The following is a 21,234-nucleotide window of genomic DNA, read 5'->3' on the forward strand; positions in this document are numbered from 1 at the left end:
CTGTGAGAAAAGAGTAGCCAACGTTTCGGGCCGAGACCCTTCATAAGGAATGGGGGGAAGAGAGGGCCGAAGCCCAGTAATAGAGATAGGGGAGCGGGTAGGGCCTAGAGGCGCCAGGTGGAAAACCAATCAGAGGAAAGATGGAGGGGGAGGGGATAAACATGAAAGAACTGTAGAGATAAAGATGTTGAAAGGGGAGAGAGGCAGAGAGGGACCTGGAATCGGGGGAGGGAGAGGGAATTACCAGAAATTGGAGAATTGAATGTTCATACCACCCAGCTGGAGGTTACCCAGATGGTAGATGAGGTGTTGCTCCTCCAACCTGAGTTTGGCCTCATCGTGGCAGTAGAGGAAGCCATGTATGGACATATCTAGATGGGAATGAGAGGCAGAGTTGAAGTAGGTGGCAACCAGGAGGTCCTGGGACCCATGCTGAGCTTGTCAATTTCATCAACTTTGCCTCTAACTTTCACCCAGCCCTTAAATTCACTTGGTCTATCTCGGACACTTCTCTCCCCTTTTTTGATCTCTCGGTCTCCATCTCTGGAGACAGACTATCCACTGACATCTTCTACAAATCCACTGAGTCCCATAACTATCTTGACTATATCTCTTCCCACCCTGCCCATTGCAAAAACGCCATTCCCTATTCCCAGTTCCTCCCTCTCCGCTGCATCTGCTGCCAGGATGAGGCTTTCCGTTCCAGGACTTCTCAAATGTCCTCTTTCTTTCAGGATCGTGGTTTCCCTTCTGGTGTCATCAAAGATGCCCTCACCCGTATCTCCTCTACTTCCCGCACTTCAGCTCTTAACCCATCCTTCTGTCACCACAACAGGGACAGGGTTCCCCTTGTCCTCATCTACCACCCCTCCGCAACTTCCGCCACCTTCAACAGGACCCCACCACCAAGCACATCTTTCCCTGTGTGCCCCTCTCAGCTTTTCGCAGGGATCATTCCCTCCCCACAGAACTCCCATCTGGCACTTAACCCTGCAAGCGCAAATGCTACACCTGTCCCCACACCTCCGCCCTTACCACCATTCCGGGCCCCAGACAGTCCTTCCAGGTGAGGCAACACTTCACCTGCGAGTCTGCTGGAGTCGTCTATTGCATCTGGTGCTCCCAGTGCAGCCTCCTCTACATCGGCGAGACCCGACGCAGATTGGGGGACTGCTTTGTCGAGCACCGACGCTCCGTCCGTCACAATATTTAGGACCTCCCAGTTGCCATCCACTTCAACTCTGCCTCTCATTCCCATCTAGATATGTCCATACATGGCCTCCTCTTGTGCCATGTTGAGGCCAAACTCAGGTTGGAGGAGCAACACCTCATCTACCGTCTGGATAGCCTCCAGCCTGGTGGTATGAACATTGAATTCTCCGATTTCCGGTAATTCCCTCCCTCTCCCCCTTCCCCTATCCCAAGTCCCTCTCTGCCTCTCTCCCCTTTCAACTTTCTGCTTCTTTATCTCTACAGTTCTTTCCTGCTTATCCCCTCCCCCCTTTATCCTTCCTCTGACTGGTTTTCCACCTGGCGCCTCTAGGCCCTATCCCCTCCCCTATCTCTATTACCGGGCTTTGGCCCTCTCTTCCCCCCATTCCTGATAAAGGGTCTCAGCCCGAAACGTTGGCTACTCTTTTCTCACGGATGCTGCCTGACCTGCTGAGTTCTTCCAGCGTTGTGTACGTATTCTCAAATACTTTGGATGCAGCTTTAACAAAAGGAGGATTTATATGGCAAGAGTTTTCTCCAGTGGTGGTGGGTTCCCCTAATATGCTGACAGGGGAGATGGAAGAAGCCGAAATGTTCACAATGTTTAAGAAGCATTTAGATGTACACATGAACAAGCAGGGAATTGAGGGATATAGATCACGTGCAGATATGCAGTTTAAACTAACATTGTGGCTTGCACAGACATCATGCCACAAATGACCTGTTCTGTGCTGTACTGTTCTATATTCTGTTTAAATCACCCCTGTAGCTGTATGTCTCCCACAGATTTTTACTTTTCTAGCCCCTGTAATAGCAATACGTTCTCTGCTTCAGCAAGTAACTATAGAGTTGGCATTCCACAACCTTCTAAGTAGTCATTTCCTTTCCTGTCCAAAGTATCTCTCATTTAATCATGTATCTCTGTAGTCTTGTTTAGATTTTTGAATCACTGGAAATTATCTGTTTTATCTTAAGACTTGTCCCTAACATGCCAATAATTTGCTCCTACTTTCTTCAGTTTGAAAACTAATTTTTTTAAAATTATGGCACATATGGCCGTGCCCCAGTGAATTGCACTGTATCTATTTTATTTCCTCAATATTGTTTCAGAGAGTCTGAAACTGTCTATAGTTCTCCATTTGTGCACTTGTATATGAAGGTCTTGTGCAGTTTCCCCATTACATCACAGCTTTCATTTCCTACTTAAGCTCTGCTGTTTTATTTTCATCCTTCTTCATCCCCTCAGAACTAATCAGTAAGCTTCAAGATCTTGGCCTCAATAACTCCTTGTGCAAGTGGATTCTCCCAGTTTCCTCACTTTCAGACCCCAGTTAGTTTGGATTGACAACAATTTCTCCAATATTGAGGCTGTGTGTTTAGCCCCCTGCTCTAGTCGCTTTATACTTATGACTTTGTGGCTAAGTTCAGCTCCAATGCCATGTTCAAGCTTGCTGATGATACCACTGTTTTAGGCTGAATCAAAGGTAGGGTGATGAATCAGCATATAGGAGGGACAGTGAAAATCTGGCTGAGTGGTGCCATAACATCCTCTTACTCAATGTCAGCAAGACCAAGGAGCTGATTATTGACTTCAGGAGGAGGAAGTCAGAGGTCCCGTCCTGGGTCCAGCACTAAAGTGCAATTACAAAGGGAAAGCAGCAGCACCTCTACTTTAGGAGTTTGTGAAGATTTGGCATGACATCTAAAACTTTAACAAACTTCTACAGATTTGTAGTGAAGAGTATATTGATTGGCTACATCACAGCCTGGTATGGAAACACCAATCCCCTTGAAATGGAAAATCCTACACTAGTGGATACAGCCCAGTCCATCAGGGTAAAGCCCTACCTACCCTTGAGAATATCTATCTAAAGTACTATCATAGGAAAGCAGCATCCAATGTCAGAGACCTCACCACTACCCAGGGCATGCTCTCTTCTCACTGCTGCCATCAGGAAGAAGATACAGCAGCCTCAGGACTCTCGCCACCAAGTTCAGGAACAGTTATTACCCCCACAACCATCAGGGTCTTGATAACTTTACTTGCCCCATCATTGAACTCTTGAGTCCACAACCAGTGGACTCACTTCCAAAGACTCTTCATCTCATGTTCTCAACATTTTTTTGCTTGTGTATTATTATTATTTCTCTAATTTGTGTTTGCAGTTGTCTTTTGCACACTGGGTGAATGCCCAAGTTGGTGTGGTCTTTCATTGACTCTGTTATGGTTATTATTATATTATGGATTTATTGAGTATGTCTGTAAGAAAATGAATCTGATCCTAGGATGTGCTTGGAGTTTTGACTTCAAACATAAGAAATCCTCACCCAGGTGACCCAGCCCCAGCTTGTGTTCCAAAAAATATTGGTCCATGGTTCACACTCCTTGATCCATAGTCAACTGAAGGCTCGCTCTGCGGCCTCTGTGACAGTTGTGATGATTTTTTGCAGCCTCTGTAATGCCAAGGAGAGAGTAGCTTCTGCAGAATGATCAGCCAGCGAAACCTCTGCACCCCACCTTTATAGGCTTGCATCATGCCCCCCCATCTCTGTCTTTGCAGCTGCTTTGCCAGCTCCTGGTTCTACCATGACCACCAGCTACAGTGGTGATGCGATGAACTTTAATTGCTTGCTAAGGTAGACGCTGTGACAAGCAAACCTGCTGGTGATCTGGGCCGAGGCTGTGCTTGGTCTCCAGCTTTGGCAAAGGCTATGGGCTTTCTGGGTTAGCAGAGGTGCCAACTGTTCTTAATGGCTGAGGAGATATTTTCCGCCACTGCCTTCAACACCTGGTCTTGGCGCCAGTGATATGGCCTTGTCCCAGGGCTTTTGGACAGCTGCTGGGGATATTTCTGCCAGCGTTGTATGTCAAGACATATGTACCTTGATAATATTTCGAACTTTGAACTTTTTAAAGTGTAACTGTGGGCTTCTGTTAACAGCCAGGCACATCTGCATTTTGTAGGTGAGACTGTACCGGGAATATTATACAAGAATGGATTTACTTGTGACAGAGTCAGTGCAACAAATGGTCATGATATTTATTACTAGGATTATCTCCAAAAGATTAAACCAGTGTTTCCCCAACCTTTTTTTTTTAACCAGCGCCCCCCAAACCACTCTCATGCTTGCCAGCACTCCTCTTAGACACAATATTTTCTGGCACACCCGCATAGTGTGAAATTATATCAATCGGAATCAGGTTTATTATCACCGGCATGTGATGTGAAATGTGTTAACTTAGCAGCAGCAGTTCAATGCAATACATAATCTAGCAGAGAGAGGAAAAATAATAATGATAATAATAATAAATAAAATAAAACATAATAACAATATACAAGTAAATCAATTATATATATTGAATAGATTTTTAAAAAACATGCAAAAACAAATACTGTATAATTTTTAAAAAAAGCTTCAATGTCCATTTAGGAATCAGATGACAGTGGGGAGGAAGCTGTTCCTGAATTGCTGAGTGTGTGCCTTCAAGGCTCTGTACCTCCTACCTGATGATAACAGTGAGAAAAGGGTTTGCCCTGGGTGCTGGAGGTCCTTAATAATGGATGCTGCCTTTCTGAGACACCTCTTCCTAAAGATGTCCTGGGTACTTTGTAGGCTAGTGCCCAAGATGAAACTGACTAGATTTACAACCTTCTGCAGCTTCTTTCAGTCCTATGCAGTAGCCCCTCCATACCAGGCAGTGATGTAGCCTGTCAGAATGCGCTCCATGGTACAACTATAGAAGTTTTTGAGTGTATTTGTTGACATACCAAATCTCTTCAAACTCCTAATAAAGTATAGCTGCTGTCTTGCCTTCTTTATAACTTCATCGATCTGTTGGGACCAGGTTAGATCCTTGGAGAACTTGACACCCAGGAATTTGAAACTGCCCATTTTCTCCACTTCTGATCCCTCTGTGAGGATTGGTATGTGTTCCTTTGTCTTATCCTTCCTGAAGTCCACAATCAGCTCTTTCGTCTTACTGATGTTGGCTGCCAGTTTGTTGCTACGGCACCATTCCACAAGTTGGCATATCTCACTCCTGTACACCTTCTCGTCACCACCCGAGATTCTACCAACAATGGTTGTATCGTGTGCAAATTTATAGATGGTATTTGAGCTATGCCTAGCCCCACGGACATGTGTATATAGAAAGCAGAGCAGTGGGCTGAGCACATCCTTGAGGTCCGCCAGTATTGATCATCAGCAAGGATTATCAGCATTGTTATCACCAATCCACACAGACTGTGGGCTTCTGGTTAGGAAGTGGAGGATCCATTTGCAGAGGGAGGTACAGAGGCTATATGTTAACATGAGAAAAAAGATAATGCTTTAAATTTTTATTTGTCTTTAAACCTAGCTTAAACAGTACCTGTGTGCTGTACAGCAGCTTCAATATCAATGTGATCCTTGAGCTTGATGATTTTTAGCAAGCTAAAATATCTGGTTTAAAGGCTATCCCCTTCTCACAATTCCTCCGTCTCCGCCACATCTGCTCTCAGGATGAGGCTTTTCATTCCAGGACAAAGGAGATGTCTTCCTTTTTTTAACAAAGGGGCTTCCCTTCTTCCACCATCAACTCTGCTCTCAAACGCATCTCTCCCATTTCCCGCACATCTGCCCTCACCCCATCCACCTGCCACCCCACTCGGGATAGGATTCCCCTTGTCCTTACCTACCACCCCACCAGCCTCCAGGTCCAACATATAATTCTCCGTAACTTCCGCCACCTCCAACGGGATCCCACGACCAAACACATTTTTCCCTCCCCACTCCCCTTTCTGCTTTTCGCAGGGATCGGTCCCTATGCAACTCCCTTGTCCACTCGTACCCCCCCCCCCCCCAATCCCTTCCCACCGATCTCCCTCTTGGCACTTATCCTTGTAAACGGAACAAGTGCTATACCTGCCCTTATGCTTCCTCCCTCACCACCATTCAGGGCCCAAGACAGTCCTTCCAGGTGAGGCGACACTTCACCTGTGAGTCAGCTGGTGTGGTATACTGTGTCCGGTGCTCCCGGTGTGGCCTTTTATATATTGGTGAGACCCGACGCAGACTGGGAGACCGTTTCGCTGAACACCTACGCTCGGTCCGCCAGAAAAAGCAGGATCTCCCAGTGGCCACACATTTTAATTCCACGTCCCATTCCCATTCTGATATATCTATCCATGGCCTCCTCTATTGTCAAAATGAATCCAAACTCAGGTTGGAGGAACAACACCTTATATACCAGCTGGGTAGCCTCCAACCTGATGGCATGAACATTGACTTCTCTAACTTCCGTTAATGCCTCTCCTCCCCTTCTTACCCCATCCCTGACATATTTAGTTGTTTGCCTGTTCTCCGTCTCCCTCTGGTGCTCCCCCCCCCCTTTCTTTCTCCTGAGGCCCCTGTCCCATGATCCTTTCCCTTCTCCAGCTCTGTATCACTTTCGCCAATCACCTTTCCAGCTCTTAGCTTCATCCCACCCCCTCCGGTCTTCTATCGTTTCACATTTCCCCCTCCCCCTACTACTTTCAAATCTCTTACTATCTTTCCTTTCGGTTAGTCCTGATGAAGGGTCTCAGCCCAAAATGTTAATAGTGCTTCTCCCTATAGATGCTGCCTGGCCTGCTCTGTTCCACCAGCATTTTGTGTGTGTTGATATCTGATTTAATTTGTGACAGCAAAAGCCTAAGTCCCCACGCATACAGTGCAGAGAGATAGCAGACAACTGCAGGAAACAAAGTTGTGATAGTAGGGGATTTTAATTTTCCACATATTTATTGTGACTCCCATACTGTTAAAGGTCTAGACAGGTTAGAGTTTGTAAAATATGTTCAGGAAAGTTTTCTAAATCAATATATAGAGATACCAACTAGAGAGGATGCAATATTAGATCTCCTATTAAGAAACGAGTTAGGACAGGTGACGGAAGTGTGTGTAGGGGAACACTTTGGTTCCAGTGATCGTAACACCATTGGTTTCAACTTGATCATGGATAAAGGTAGATCTGGTCCTCGGGTTGAGTTTTTAAACTGGGAAAAGACCAAATTTGAGGAAATGAGAAAGGACCTGAAAAGTGTGGATTGGGACAGGTTGTTCTCTGGCAAGGATGTGATTGGTAAGTGGGAGACCTTCAAAGGAGACATTTTGAGAGTGCAGAGTTTGTATGTTCTTGTCAGGATTAAAGGCGAAGTGAATAAGAATAAGGAACCTTGGTTCTAAAGGGATATTGGAACTCTGATAAAGAAGAAGACAGAGATGTATGACATGTATAGGAAACAGGGAGCAAATAAGGTGCTTAAGGAGTATAAAGAGTGCAAAAAAATACTTAAGAAATCAGGAGGGCTAAAAGAAGACATGAGGTTGCTTTGGCAGTCAAGGTGAAGGATAATCCAAAGAGCTTCTACAGGTATATTAAGAGCAAAAGGATAGTAAGGGATAAAATTGGTCCTATTGAAGATCAGAGTGGTCGGCTATGTATGGAACCAAAAGAAATGGGGGAGATCTTAAATGGTTTTTTTGTGTCTGTGTTTACTAAGGAAACTAGCATGGAGTCAATGGAAATAAGGCAAACAGGTAGTGAGGTCATGGAAACTATACAGATTGAAGAGGAGGAGGTGCTTGCTATCTTGAGGCAAATCAGAGTAAATAAATCCCCAGGACCTGACAGGGTATTTCCTAGGACCTTGAAGGAGAATAGTGTTGAAATTGCAGGGCCCCTGGCAGATATATTTAAAATGTCGGTATCTACGGGTGAGGTGGCAGAGGATTGGAGGACAGCTCATGTTCCATTGTTTAAAAAAGGCACTAAAAGTAATCCGGGAAATTATAGGCCGGTAAGTTTGATGTCAGTAGTAGGTAAATTATTGGAAGGAGTACTAAGAGATAGGATCTACAAGTATTTGGATAGACAGGGACTTAGTGGGGAGAGTCAACATGTAGTAGGTCATGTTTAACAAATCTATTGGAGGTTTTTGAGGAGGTCACCAAGAAAGTAGATGAAGGGAAGGCAGTGGATGTTGTCTACATGGACTTCAGTAAGGCCTTTGATGAAGTCCCGCATGGGAGGTTAGTTAGGAAGATTCATTCGTTAGGTATACATGGTGAGGTAGTGAGTTGGATTAGACATTGGCTTAATGGAAGAAGCCAGAGAGTGGTCGTGGAGGATTGCTTCTCTGAGTGGAGGCCTGTGACTAGTGGTGTGCCACAGGGATTGGTGCTGGGTCCATTGTTATTTGTGATCTGTATCAATGATCTGGATGATAATGTGGTAAATTGGATCAGCAAATTTGCTGATGATACAAAGATTGGAGTTGTAGTGGGCAGTGAGGAAGACTTTCAAAGCTTGCAGAGGGATCTTGACCAGCTGGAAAAATGGGCTGAAAAATGGCAGATGGAGTTTAATACAGACAAGTATGAGGCTTTGCACTTTGGAAGGAAAAACCAAGGTAGAACATACAGGGTAAATGATAGGGCACTGAGGAATGCAGTAGAACAGAGGGATCTAGGAATACAGATACAAAATTCCCTAAAAGTGGTGTCACAGTTAGATAGGGTCATAAAGAGTGCTTTTGGTACATTGGCCTTTATAAATCAAAGTATTGAGTATAAGAGTTGGAATGTTATGGTGAGGTTGTAGAAAGCATTGGTGAGGCCAAATTTGGAGTATTGTGTACAGTTTTGGTCACAAAATTACAGGAGGGATATTAATAAGGTTGAAAGAGTGCAGAGAAGGTATACACAGATGTTGCCGGGACTTGAGTAACTGAGCTACAGAGAAAGGTTGACTTTATTCCCTGGATCGTATAAGAATGAGGGGAGATTTGATAGAGGTATATAAAATTATGATGGGTATAGATAGAGTGATGCAAGCAGGCTTTTTCCACAGAAGCTAGGGTAGAAAAAAAACAGAACATGGGTTAAGGGTGAAGGGGGAAAAGTTTAAAGGGAACATTGGAGGTGGGGGGCTTCTTCACACAGAGAGTGGTGGGAGTGTGGAATGAGCTGCCAGGTGAAGTGGTAAATGTGGGCTCACTTTTAACATTTAAGATAAACTTGGACAGATACATGGACGAGAGGTATATGGAGGGATATGATCCAGGTGCAGGTCAGTGGGACTAGGCAGAAAAATGGTTCGACACAGCCAAGAAGGGTCAAAAGGCCTGTTCCTGTGCTGTAGTGTTCTATGGTTCTATAACAATATCCAAGTGGTTTCTGTTTTTTGGAAGATATGGTTCACTGCACTGAAGCCTCTTTCAACAAGGTAGGAAGATGGAAATTCAATGAAGAGCAGTTTGGCTCTTCAAAGACCAAGAAACTTCGTATGATAATGTAGCCACAAACAACAAAAGCTGACATTTTTGGAAAACATCTTTGCTGCTTCAGCATTCTGAATTTCAGTAGTGTCTTCTTGCAAGCTCTCTTCCTGTTCTTCCACTTTGCAAAGAAATAGGTAAATTACCCAGTGAGGAATTTCAAGATCATTCCAAATCTTGAATCGTTTCAGAAAATCCTCCTTCAGTGACTGCAGGTATAAGCATACTCTTGCAGATCTCTGTCTGTGAAAGAGTGCCATACTTCCCATGCAGGAAAACTTTGAGAACATTCTTCTCCTAATGTTTTGCTTATACATTTGCTATTTTCTGATAAAAGTGGACACTGCACTTTTTGCCTGACTTAAATTGAAATTCTCACCTTGCAATTTCATATTTAGAATGTTTATTTGTCATACAGATTGGCTAGGTTTGCCACATTTCCACAAATAAGTTCAATCATGTTTCCCAAGCTTGTGGACTTTGAACAAAAATTCAACCACCGTATCAAAAAGATCAAAGAAACATTTTAAGCATCAACCTTTTGATAGCCAATGTACTTCATTGTGAAGAAGCAAATGGATGAGCTTAATTTTGTTGATAGATATTACAAGATTTATGAGTGAAAAAAGACGCTAGCTATGGTTTTTGGCTATGAGATGTTAACGATGAATTACGAACAGACTTGGTACTAAACCAGCATGGTGACCTGTCATATATGGTGCTCCATCTGTTGCACAAGAAATCATGTTCCTAATTGGAGTACTTTTATCCTCAATATACATTTTGAGTTCATTGTAGATTGATACTCTGTTGATATTTTTTACTTTTACAAAAGAGAATCTCCATGAATTGTTCCATTTTTGATAAACTCTACCTATGCCATTAGCAAAGCCTCATCTTGCACAGTTGACTCATACAGTTCTATCCCAAATTCTGTTTTTATTTTTGTGGCTCTCTGCATAGTTGATGCTGAATGCCTTCACTTGTTTTGTCAACACAATGAGCTAGATTTAATATTCAGAGGAATTGATTTTAAAATTCTGGTATCTATTTTGAGAACAGTGGTGAGCACTTCTGATTCAGCAGGCATTATTAATCCTTCACCAATTGTATGAGATTTTCCACAATTTGCTTTCATTTTAGACATGTTATCAGAAGCAATGAGCCCACTATCAAGGTCAGTTTTAGCTTGGCAAATGACTTGAGTGTGCAACGCTTTTCAAATGCTTCTTTCATCTGGAACTGAGTAATATACCATAAGTAACGTTTTCAGTGTGTCTTTTACAAAGGTGTTTCTGAAATCTTGATGGTTTCATGGCTTCACTAGACAGTACAGTTTTACAAATAAGACACATGGGGCATCGCTGATCTGACAGGATGATTGAGAAAATAATTCTCCATTTATTATCTTGGGATTCTCCAGTACAGGCATCCTGTCTGAAATCCCATTTGGCTGCTTCACTGTTGCTTCTGTGACTTAAAGGCTGTCATCAGTGGAGATGCACAGGGCTTGGCTTTGCATCAGGATAAAGAAGTTTGCAGAATGTGCAAAAGTTGACTTTTGAGTATCAACCCATCTTGTATATTTTCTCTTCTCACCTGTTCTATTGGACAGAAGATACAAAAGTCTGAAAGTACATACCACCTGGTTGAAAAATAGCTTCTACTCTACTGTTATTAGACTCTCGAACAGACCTCTTGAATGATGAATGGACTCGACCTCAAAAATCTTGTTTGTTATGATCTTCATTTTCTCTGTAGAGGTTACACTTTATTCTGCAATGTTACTGTTTTACCTTGTTCTACCTCAGTGCATTATGTAACAGTTTATATGAACAGTATACAAGACAAGCTTTTCACTGTGTTTTGGTATATGTGACAGTCATAAACCAATACAAATAATATGTTAAAATCTAACAATTTATCTTGAGTTTCATCTTCCAGAAGGTAAAGTTTTAAAGTTCCCTATCAAGTGGGTTTGGAGGTTCAATTGATGAATACTTTCAAGATGGTCGGATAGGTTTTTGGATATTAATGAGGTTAGCACAGGAATGTGGCATTGAGATTGGGATTGAACTTGTTTACCTGTATTATTCTTCTGGATCTCTGGATTCCAGGTCCAGTTATTTAACCATTGAACTAGAACAAAATAAAATTTTCTCCCAGTGTCCTATATACACACTAAGAATTTGTTCTATAATAATAGAAATGGGTATGGGAAGGCATAGTTCTAATGTTATTAATGATTTTTTTCTTCTGTTTTAGGAACCAGAACCTGAAATTGAGGCTGTTAGTTCCAGCCAAGAAATACCTACAGTGCCACCCCAACCAGAGAAAGTTTCAATTGCAACACAAACAAAAAAGACAAGTGCCTCCTCACCAAGAATGTTACATCGGAGCACCCAGACTAATGACATCCCCTGTCAAAACATGTGTCATGAAAAGTACACCAAAATTTTTAATGAATTTAAAGACCGTGTGAAAGCAGAGCACAAAAGAGAGACGGAACGAGTTGTGAGAGAAGCATTAGAAAAGGTATGGGTTAATTTTGTCTCAAACCTTCTATTTGAATATTGAAATTACAGTTGGAAACATCTGTAACATTTTGTGTGACAAACTAAAATCCTCAGACTTTTGAAACATACAGCATCAAATGTGCCATTAGTTGTATTCATTATACATGTATACTTATTTATAACTATATAAATATATAATTGAAGTTCAAGTGTCAGTGGGGGAGGGGATAGGTATGGAGAGAAGATAAATCTTTTTTGCATCTATGGGCACCACACATCTTCATTGTCCCAGGGCAACAAATGTTTGAATGTATTTGGCTTCACTTGGAAGGCAGAGTGAGTTTTGCTGTATCTTTTCCCTACCTTTGTATGTTCTAAACCATTTATAGAATGCAAGTATCTCTCCAGTCAGAAACATAATAAATGGCTTTGGTCCAAGTATAGATGTTTCATTACAGGGGTCCATGATCTGGTTTAAGAGTTCTATTTACAGATTAGCAAGTGACATTGAAATTTAGTAGTTGAAGACTTCTTGTATGTGTACCATTTACAGAGTTATGGTCATGAAATTACTGCCTTCAGGAACTGATTGTCTGTTCTTGTTGGTGCCTGTTTTTGAAGCTATAGAAAAGCTTATAGTAAAAATCAAGCATTGCTGGAAGTACGCAAGTCTTGTCTGTCTGAGATTGGGAAACAGTGCCATAATTGATTAACCCTACAAAATAACTGCTTCAAGGCAAGCTTGTCAATTCTTTGCCGGCATGTAGCACTTAGTTCACAGCTTATTGGCTACCCTGAATTTTGCCATAAGTAGCATCTGCAAACTGACTCCCAGCTTCTGCAGCAAGAAGTGCCAGGGCTGGTTTGATAAAAATGATCAGGAAATTGAGCAACCAGTTAATGAAAACCTAAGCTATGCCTGGTTTGGTAACTTCAGTAGTCATAGAAAAGTATAGCACAGAAACAGGCCCTTTGGCCCATCTAGTTCATGCTGAACCATTTAAACTGTCTTCTTCCATTGAACTTTTCACTTTACTCCCTTAACCCATCCAACCTCAGTGGAAAAAGCATTTACCCTATCTATATTCCTCATAATTTTGTATACCTCTATTAAATCTCCTCTCAATCTTCTACATTCCAAAGAATAAAGTCCTAACCTATTCAAACTTCCCTTGTAATTTGAGTCCTCCAGTCCCGGAAACAGCACTGTAAATTTTCTCTGTATTCTTTCAATTTAATTTACATTTTTTCTGTAGGTAGTTGGCCAGATCTACACACAATACTCCAAAATAGGCCTCACCAACGTCTTAGACAACTTCAACATAACATCCCATCTCCTGTATTCAAACTGATTTATGAAGGCCAGTGTGCTGAAAGCTTTCTTTATGATGCTATCTACCTGTGACGCCACTTTCAATGAATTATGGACCTGTATTCCCAGGTCCCTTTGTTTTACAGTTCTCCTTGCAGTTCTCCTCCCTACCATTTACTCTGTAAGACCTACCCTGGTTAGTCCTACCGAAATCTAACACTTCACACTTGTCTGCATTAAGTTCTACCTGCCATTTTTTTAGCTCATTTTTACAGCTGGTTCAGATCCTGCTGCAGATTCACTGATCCAGTTAATCACTGGTCTTCAAGCAAAAGTAACAGCTCTACAGGTGCCTAAATGCAGAAATCCAGCAGAAGACCTGAGCTATAAAAGCTATCAACAATTGATAAACACAAAGCTGACTCACTGACAACCAAGAACTGAGGAGCAGACTTGTTAGAGACAGACAACTGCATGGAATTTGCTGTAGGAACATTTTGCAGATCCCCTCAACTTCAACTTTATCCTTGTGTGAGAGCTCTTTGAGTCTTTCCAACTTTGCTACCACTTCTAAGCAGTAAAATGTCAACAATGTGCTTAGAAAAACCTCTGCGACAAATGAAATTGCCTAATGAATTTCAAAGCTTGTCTGAAGAAATTTGCAATCTTACCGTGCATAGTTGAGAAGAAGACAGACACATTTGCTATATTGTGATCATATTTTGTTTTAATGACAGTGTTCTCCCAACTGTTATTGTACAAAAATTAATTGACTGGGTCCTGCTCAACAACTAGTTTCCAGTGGATTCTGTCCAAATCACAGTGTGGATTCTGTCCTCCTAGAGGTGTTAGTAGACAATCTTCAGTATGTAATAACTTCAAGCAAAAAGCAGAGAGCAGTCCTAACCACAATTTCAACTGTGGAAAAATCCTGAAATGACCTTGTGGTCTTTGTCTCGGAGTCTGACTTCAAAACCTCTTTTAAGAAGGTGAACCCTCATAAGTGATGGTGTACCTGGTAGGGACGTGATAATCTGTGCCAACCATCTGACAAGAGTGTTCAAAGACGTCTTCCATCTCTCACTGTTGCAGATGGAGTTTTCCACCTGCTTCAAAAGGTTGACAATCATACCAGTACCCAAGAAGAACAGGGTGAGCTGCCTCAATGATTATCACCCAGTTGCACTCTCATTTGCTGTGATGAAGTGCTTTGAGAGGCTGGTCATGGCCAGAATCAACTCCTGACTAAGCAATTTGCCTAGTGCCACAATAGGTCAATGGCAGATGCAATCTCACTGGCTTTCTGCTCGGCCTTCAATCTCCTAGACAGTAGGAATACCTACATCAGGCTGCTGTTTATTGATCACAGCTCATGCTCTCAGTTCTAATCAACAAGTTCCTAAACCTGGACCTCTGTACCTCTCTGTGAAACTAGATCCTTGACTTTCACCGGGTGATTATAGTCAGTGCCGATCAGAAATATGTAACATCTTCTCTATGATGATCAATTTTGATGCACCTCAAGGATGTGTGCTCTGTCTACACTCACAACTGTAGGCAGAATTTCAGATGATGACCAGGAAGTGTACAGGAGAGAGATCAGCTGCTTAAGTGTGTTGTAACAACAACCTTGCACTCAGTCAATAAGACCAAGGAATTGATTGTGGGCTATAGAAAGGGGAAATTGAGGGAACACACACCAGTCCTCATCGAGGGATCAGTTTCAAGTTCTTGGATATCAACATCTCTGAAGGTCTACAGTACCTTGAGCCCAACATATTGATGCAATCACAAAGAAGGCATCACAGCCTCAATATTTCATTTGGAGTTTGAGGAGAATTGGTATGTTACGACTCTCTGCAAATTTCTAAAGGTGTACCTTGGAGAGCGTTGTAACTGGTTGCATCACCAACTGGTATGGAGCGGCTGCTGCACAGGATCAGAAAAAGCTGCAGAAAATTGTAAACTCAATCAGCAACATTATGACCACTGTCCTTCCTAGTATAGAGGACACCTTCAAAAGGCAATGCCTCAAAAAGGTGGCATTTCGTTATTAAGGACCACCATCACCTAGAACATGATCTCTTTGCATTGTTACTATCAAGGAGGTATATAGGAGCCTGAAGACACCCAACATTTGCTTCTTCGCCTCTGCTATCAGATTTCTAAATGGACAATGGACTCACGAACACTACCTCATTTTTTTTTCCTTTTTGCTTTTTGCGCCAATTTACTGTGCCATTTGTAGGTTTTTTTAATCATTATGTATTGCAAACAACTGCTGCCGCAGAACATATTTCATGGCATATGCTAGTGGTATTAAATCTGATTCTGATCATTTTGTATTTGCTCTCTGATGGCATGCCAACCACTTCGCAAACTAACAGGTTTGTGACAGCCGTTTTCAGTGAAGACTGGTATGTAATTGAGCCAACAGATTATACGATGAACAGGCGAGTCTCTTGATATCTAGTGAGGTGCTCCATAGTTGAACACCTTTTAAAGAGATTAACGTGATTGAACTTGAATGAGTTTTGTTCCTTAAAATGTCTGTCTGTAGCTACGCAGTGAAATGGAGGAGGAGAAGCGTCAGGCGGTGAACAAAGCTGTTGTCAACATGCAGGCCGAAATGGACAGAAAATGCAAACAAGTGAAGGAAAAGTGCAAAGAGGAATTCATGGAAGAGATCAAAAAATTGGCCACGCAGCACAAGCAGTTCATCTCGCAGACCAAAAAGAAGCAGTGGGTAAGTACAAAACATTTAAACTGGTGTCTGTGCAGCATCTTTTATGACATTAAAATATCAGAAATACAACAGCCAATTTGAATATAGCCAAGTTCTTATCAGATGCATTCTAATAATGATCAACTATTCCACTTTTTGATATACAGTGGAGAGTGAGTACTAACCATGACTTAATCTAATTGCACTGCCTCCTTCAAGGACTTGCATACAGTATTCCTTGGACCTTGCTCTTCACGATGTATGTCCTAGCCTCATTAGTACTCCCAAAATTCAACACATCACACTTACCAGGATTGAACTACATATTTCAGCCTTTTACACCAAGCCATTAATGTTGCCTTGTAGCCTAACAGCACCTTCCGCACTGTCAACAACTCCACCAGTCTTGGTCATCTACAGACTTGCTGATCATCCTTCCAGTTTACACTGATTAATCCCTATCTCTCCAAATATTTGTTAAGCCCATCCCTAATTTTTTCTGACAACTTGATTGTTGGCTTGCAGATCTATAAATTGCCAGGCAGTTACCAAACTGCCTTTCTGACTGTTATATTTTCATACGTGGCTGTGTTTTTAGTAATATTGGTATTTTATTTTGCTAAACTTAGAGCAAAAATTCAGTTTCATCAGCTTTCAAAATAAATTACTGCTGAAGAGATCTGCTTGAAGAATGCTTGTATTGAAAACAGACTATTAATAACACTTCATTATCCAAAGGGTTGGAGATGGAGGGTTTTTCTCATTCAGTTCTGTAAGTATTATAATCAAACCATGCACAGTCAGGAGAGCAGATGTCCATTGAACAGCATGCAAAAGTCAGTTTACCACAACTTTCAATAAGAAACAGGGTAACAAATGACTGTACAATAAATGGGGGATGTTACTTAAAAAGATGTGCGTAATATCAGCCTCAGTCACATGCAGTGCTGCTGATGGCTTGACTACATGAAGCATTAGTCAATCATCTGTTGGCAATGCTGGCATACTTCAGTTGACTTGTAGCTTGTACATCAGGGCCCTCTAGGGGTAATATTGTGGCTTGCAACTTCAGTTATCAACAGGTATAAAGAAGCATTTTATATTTGATCACAGAAGAAACCCAGAGGTACAGTATGCTCTTGTCTCGTTTTTCAGTTTAATTTTTAAAAGGCAATTCTAATCAATACATGGTCTATCAGAACAGGAAGATAAATTGCAGTTCTTTAAAATGGCGCTAACTACTTGGCATCACAGAATACTTACCACATTATAGAAGAAATGTTGGAAGAGTTTGTTCATTTCTTGCAACTAAAATGGTATTGTAAATTCACCAAGCATTATAAGTGATGTTGTCGTTTCCTTCTCTTTTAAGTGCTACAACTGTGAGGAAGAAGCCATGTACCACTGCTGCTGGAACACCTCTTACTGCTCAATCAAATGTCAGCAGGAGCACTGGCATGCGGAGCACAAACGAACCTGTCGTCGGAAAAGATGAAAGTTTTCTCCTTCTCAAGAGCCATACTAAGAAACAGTTTCCTTTTCACAGACAGTGCTGGTTTTATTTCAGAACCATGTTTCTGTGAATCTTGCTTTGCATTTGCACCAGCATTTTAATCTACAAGCTTAGTTTCCCCCCACCCCACCCACTTTAATCAGAGAGCCGAACTAAGATGGCCTGTTTTAATTGTAACCAGATACCTTTTCGTGTGTGTTTTAAAATTCTTTTACATCAGTGGTCATGTGATCAGTACTTCGGGACAGGGTTGACTTAGCAGGTAATAAACCTGCTTTAAAAAAAATAACTGTTAATATTTCCCAACTCTGCTTTTTTATATTTTTCTTACGTATGCTACTTTTATTAATAAAAAATTGAATGTTGATCATGTATTAAAGCAGGGAAATGGGATTTCTAATGAGCTGGACCTTAGAGATGGAATGAACATTTAGTTCTGTTTTTGTAATTTGCACATTTCTTTTATTTCCTAACCCAAATGAGTCCACACGCATGTAAAATTGCCAAATACTACCTTTATGTACCAGTAGATATGAACAGAAAAATTACAGTAAATTTTGCTTTCTGCACCAGTGTTCACTGAATATCTGTGCGATTGTCTGTCTTGCAGTTGAATTGTATAAAATAAAATGAAGCACTTAGTTTTCTCAGCAGCTATTAGATTTTTGGATTGTATTTAGCTCTTGCTGCCTGTTTGCTTACAGTCCTTGTCACCTTAGACAGAATTACGTAACTGCATGTCAATCCATTTATAAAAGACATTGTGATTGTGGTGGGTCTGTACCTTGCTGAGTGTCTGGTACAAAACATATACCGGTAAATGTTTTGTGATATTGCAGAAAATGGAAAATAATTTAAATATAGAATCATTCCAAAGGCTGTTTTAAACCTTTTACTAGTAGCTGCATGAAAGTAAGACACGTGTAACTTTGACTGTTCTGTTTTCATGTCTTGGTGACACCATAGCACCTTCAAATTATGCAGTATAAACACTCTGTTAAACATGACTGTGGCCTGATTTTGTTTTAAATGATCACTAAATTGACCTGCTCTTGGATTGTTTTAGATGCGTTAAAATCAATTCATAGCGAAATGTAGTTGCCATTTGTAACTCCATCATGTAAGGTTTAGCCACTCTGCACATTTATTCATTTTAGTGTGGCATCACATGGCAGTTCAATTAGGACATGGCAAATTCTGGGCTTTTTTGTAAGTTTTTCTTACTGGCAATATATTAAATCATCTGTGTTTACATTGGGCAATAAATGTATTTCAGAGATGTACTTTGAATGTTTAACTTTTGGTGTTTATTTATATATAAATATATAAAATAAAAATAATTGGCAAGGACTGATGCAATGTCGTCTTCCCATCAGGAGAGGTGGGTCTACTTCAGTTGATTATCTAAATGTAAATCCATACAAAGAGCAATATTGTCCCAGAAACCTTTCAATGTAGAGTGTGAACGTTTGACCATCGCGACTTTTAATTTGCTTCATGAATTTTTTTTTGTTAAATCAGATTTTTGTTGTGACCATTTCAAAGCAGTTTATCAGCACGTTAAAGACATGAGAGACCATAGTTGTTGGAAATCAGAAGCAATGCATACCAAATGCAGGAAGAGCCCAGCAGGTTGGGCAGTATCTAATGGAGGGAAGTGAACAGATAATATTTTGGGCCAAGATCAATCATTGTTGGACAGACATCTCAATTTAGTTTCTCTCCGTAGATGCCACCTGACCTGAGTTCCTCCAGTGTTTTGTGTGAAATATAGACTCTCCCTCTTCTCTCTCCTTCCCCCCACCCCCCCCCCCCCCACCCATGCTGCTTGAATTGTTGAGTTCCTCCCACAGTTGGTTTTTGCTTCAGGTTCCAGCATCTGCAGTTTCCTGTGGGCTTATAGCTGAAGCACACTTAATAAGATTTGGGCAGAGTAAATAAGAATTATTAAAAACTAAGAACTGAGGAGCAACACCTCGCATTCCATCTGGATAACCTGCAACCTGATGGCATGAACATTGATTCCTCTAACTTCCAGTAGTTCTCCCCCCTCCCTTCCATCTTCTACCATTCCCCTCCTACTGCTTCTCTTATCTCCTTCCCCTGTTGCCCCTGCTCTTTTCCTTTCCCTTTCTCTTTCTCCCACGGTCCACTCTCCTAGCCAATTAATTCTTTAACTCTTTACCCTTTTCGCCCATCTCAGCTTCTCACTTTGTCACCCCCCACACCTCTCCCCCACATCTATGCCCCCTCACCTGGTTACACCTATCACCTTCCAGTTTGTACTCTTTCCCCTCCATCCACCTTATTATTGTGGTTTCTTCCTCCTTCCCTTCCAGCTCTGATGGAACTTCTCAGCCCAAAACATCAACTCTTTGTTCTTTTCCATAGATGCTGCCTGACCTGATGAGCTCCAGCATTTTGTATTTGTTGATTTGAAATCTTAACACTTGCTGTCCCCACAGATCCTAGCTAACTTTCTAAGTATTTTCACTATTTTAATTTTGCTTTATTTGCACCTAATGCATTGAATGTTTGTTAATAAGTCAGAATTTGAAAAAAAACTAATGCATTCTTGCTGTAAAGTCTTTCATTAGCAAGGTTTTAAAGTTCACAAGCACCAAGGTTAGCAGTCAGCGTAAGTTATTATTCAAATGTATTGACCTGAATCTTGCAAAGGAGGATGTATTAATATGCACATTTTGAAATTGCTTGTTTTTAAATTTTTTGCAACATTTCTGCAATGTGTAATTTTATAATTGTACATAAATGTTAATGCTAAGGTCTGTTGCTGGTAATTTGTTCTTCAGTGAACCACTCTGAATTCATTCCGAAGTATGACATAACGTAGGATTTTTGTCTTCACATTCCTCTTCAACCAGGTTTGCTTCATCTTCATCATTTTTCTTAACAGACTGTCCAGTTTTGTTTTCTGTGTCTTTCTCTGGAGCTTCCAGTTTCTGTGTTACTGCCTCGCTGGTTTTGTTGCACCATTTGGACTCCACTGGAAATACTTCCTGATACTTGGTATTCTACGAGTCACCAACTGATCTGTTCTAGTCTTTGTGATATTTTGTATTTCAATGACTTAAAAGGGTGGGTTAGTCAGTGTGCAGGTGACATGAATATTGATGGTGCTGATCGTGTAGAAGGTTGTCAAAGGTTACAAAGGGACATTGATGGGATGCAGAGCTGCAAAGTGGCAGATGGAGTTCAATCTGGAAAATGTGAAATGATGCACTTTGCAATGTTGAACTTGAAGGCAGAGTGTAAGGTTAATGCCCCACAAAGTGCTGGAGGAACTCAGCAGGTCAGGCTGCTTTGGAAATGACTTGTATTTTGGGCTGAAACCCTTCTTCAGGACTGAGGTTAATGGCTGGATTCTTAGTGTGGATGAACAGGAGGAGCTTGGCGTCTACTTCCATAGATCCCTCAAAGTTGGCACAGAAGTTGATAGGACAGTTAAAAAGGCATATGGTTTGTTTGCCTTTATTAGTTAGGTGATTGAGTTCAAGAACTGCAAGGTCGCGGATTTGTAAAACTCTGCTTACCCCACACCTGGAGTATTGTGTTCATTTCTGGTCACCTCATTATAGGAAGGATGTGGAAGTTTTAGAGAAGGTGCGGAGAATTACTGGGATACCCAAATTAGAGAA

At 41.3% G+C, this 21,234-nt stretch overlaps 1 protein-coding gene across 4 annotated transcripts in view; it reads left to right on the top strand.

The window, feature by feature from the left end:
* The window catches only part of zmynd11 (zinc finger, MYND-type containing 11), a 174,152-nt gene extending 155,517 nt beyond the window's left edge, over positions 1-18,635 (top strand). For all 4 annotated transcript variants that reach the window (XM_059971896.1, XM_059971895.1, XM_059971897.1 and 1 more), the window contains 3 exons: positions 11,778-12,047; positions 15,901-16,086; positions 17,438-18,635. In XM_059971896.1, coding sequence (XP_059827879.1) covers positions 11,778-12,047; positions 15,901-16,086; positions 17,438-17,560 — 579 coding nt within the window. In that variant the 3' untranslated portion in view covers positions 17,561-18,635. The remainder of the gene's footprint in view (positions 1-11,777; positions 12,048-15,900; positions 16,087-17,437) is intronic.
* Positions 18,636-21,234: the final 2,599 nt, after the last annotated feature.

The sequence above is a fragment of the Hypanus sabinus genome, chromosome 6 (assembly GCF_030144855.1).
Source record: "Hypanus sabinus isolate sHypSab1 chromosome 6, sHypSab1.hap1, whole genome shotgun sequence".
NCBI classification, from domain to species: Eukaryota; Metazoa; Chordata; class Chondrichthyes; order Myliobatiformes; family Dasyatidae; genus Hypanus; species Hypanus sabinus.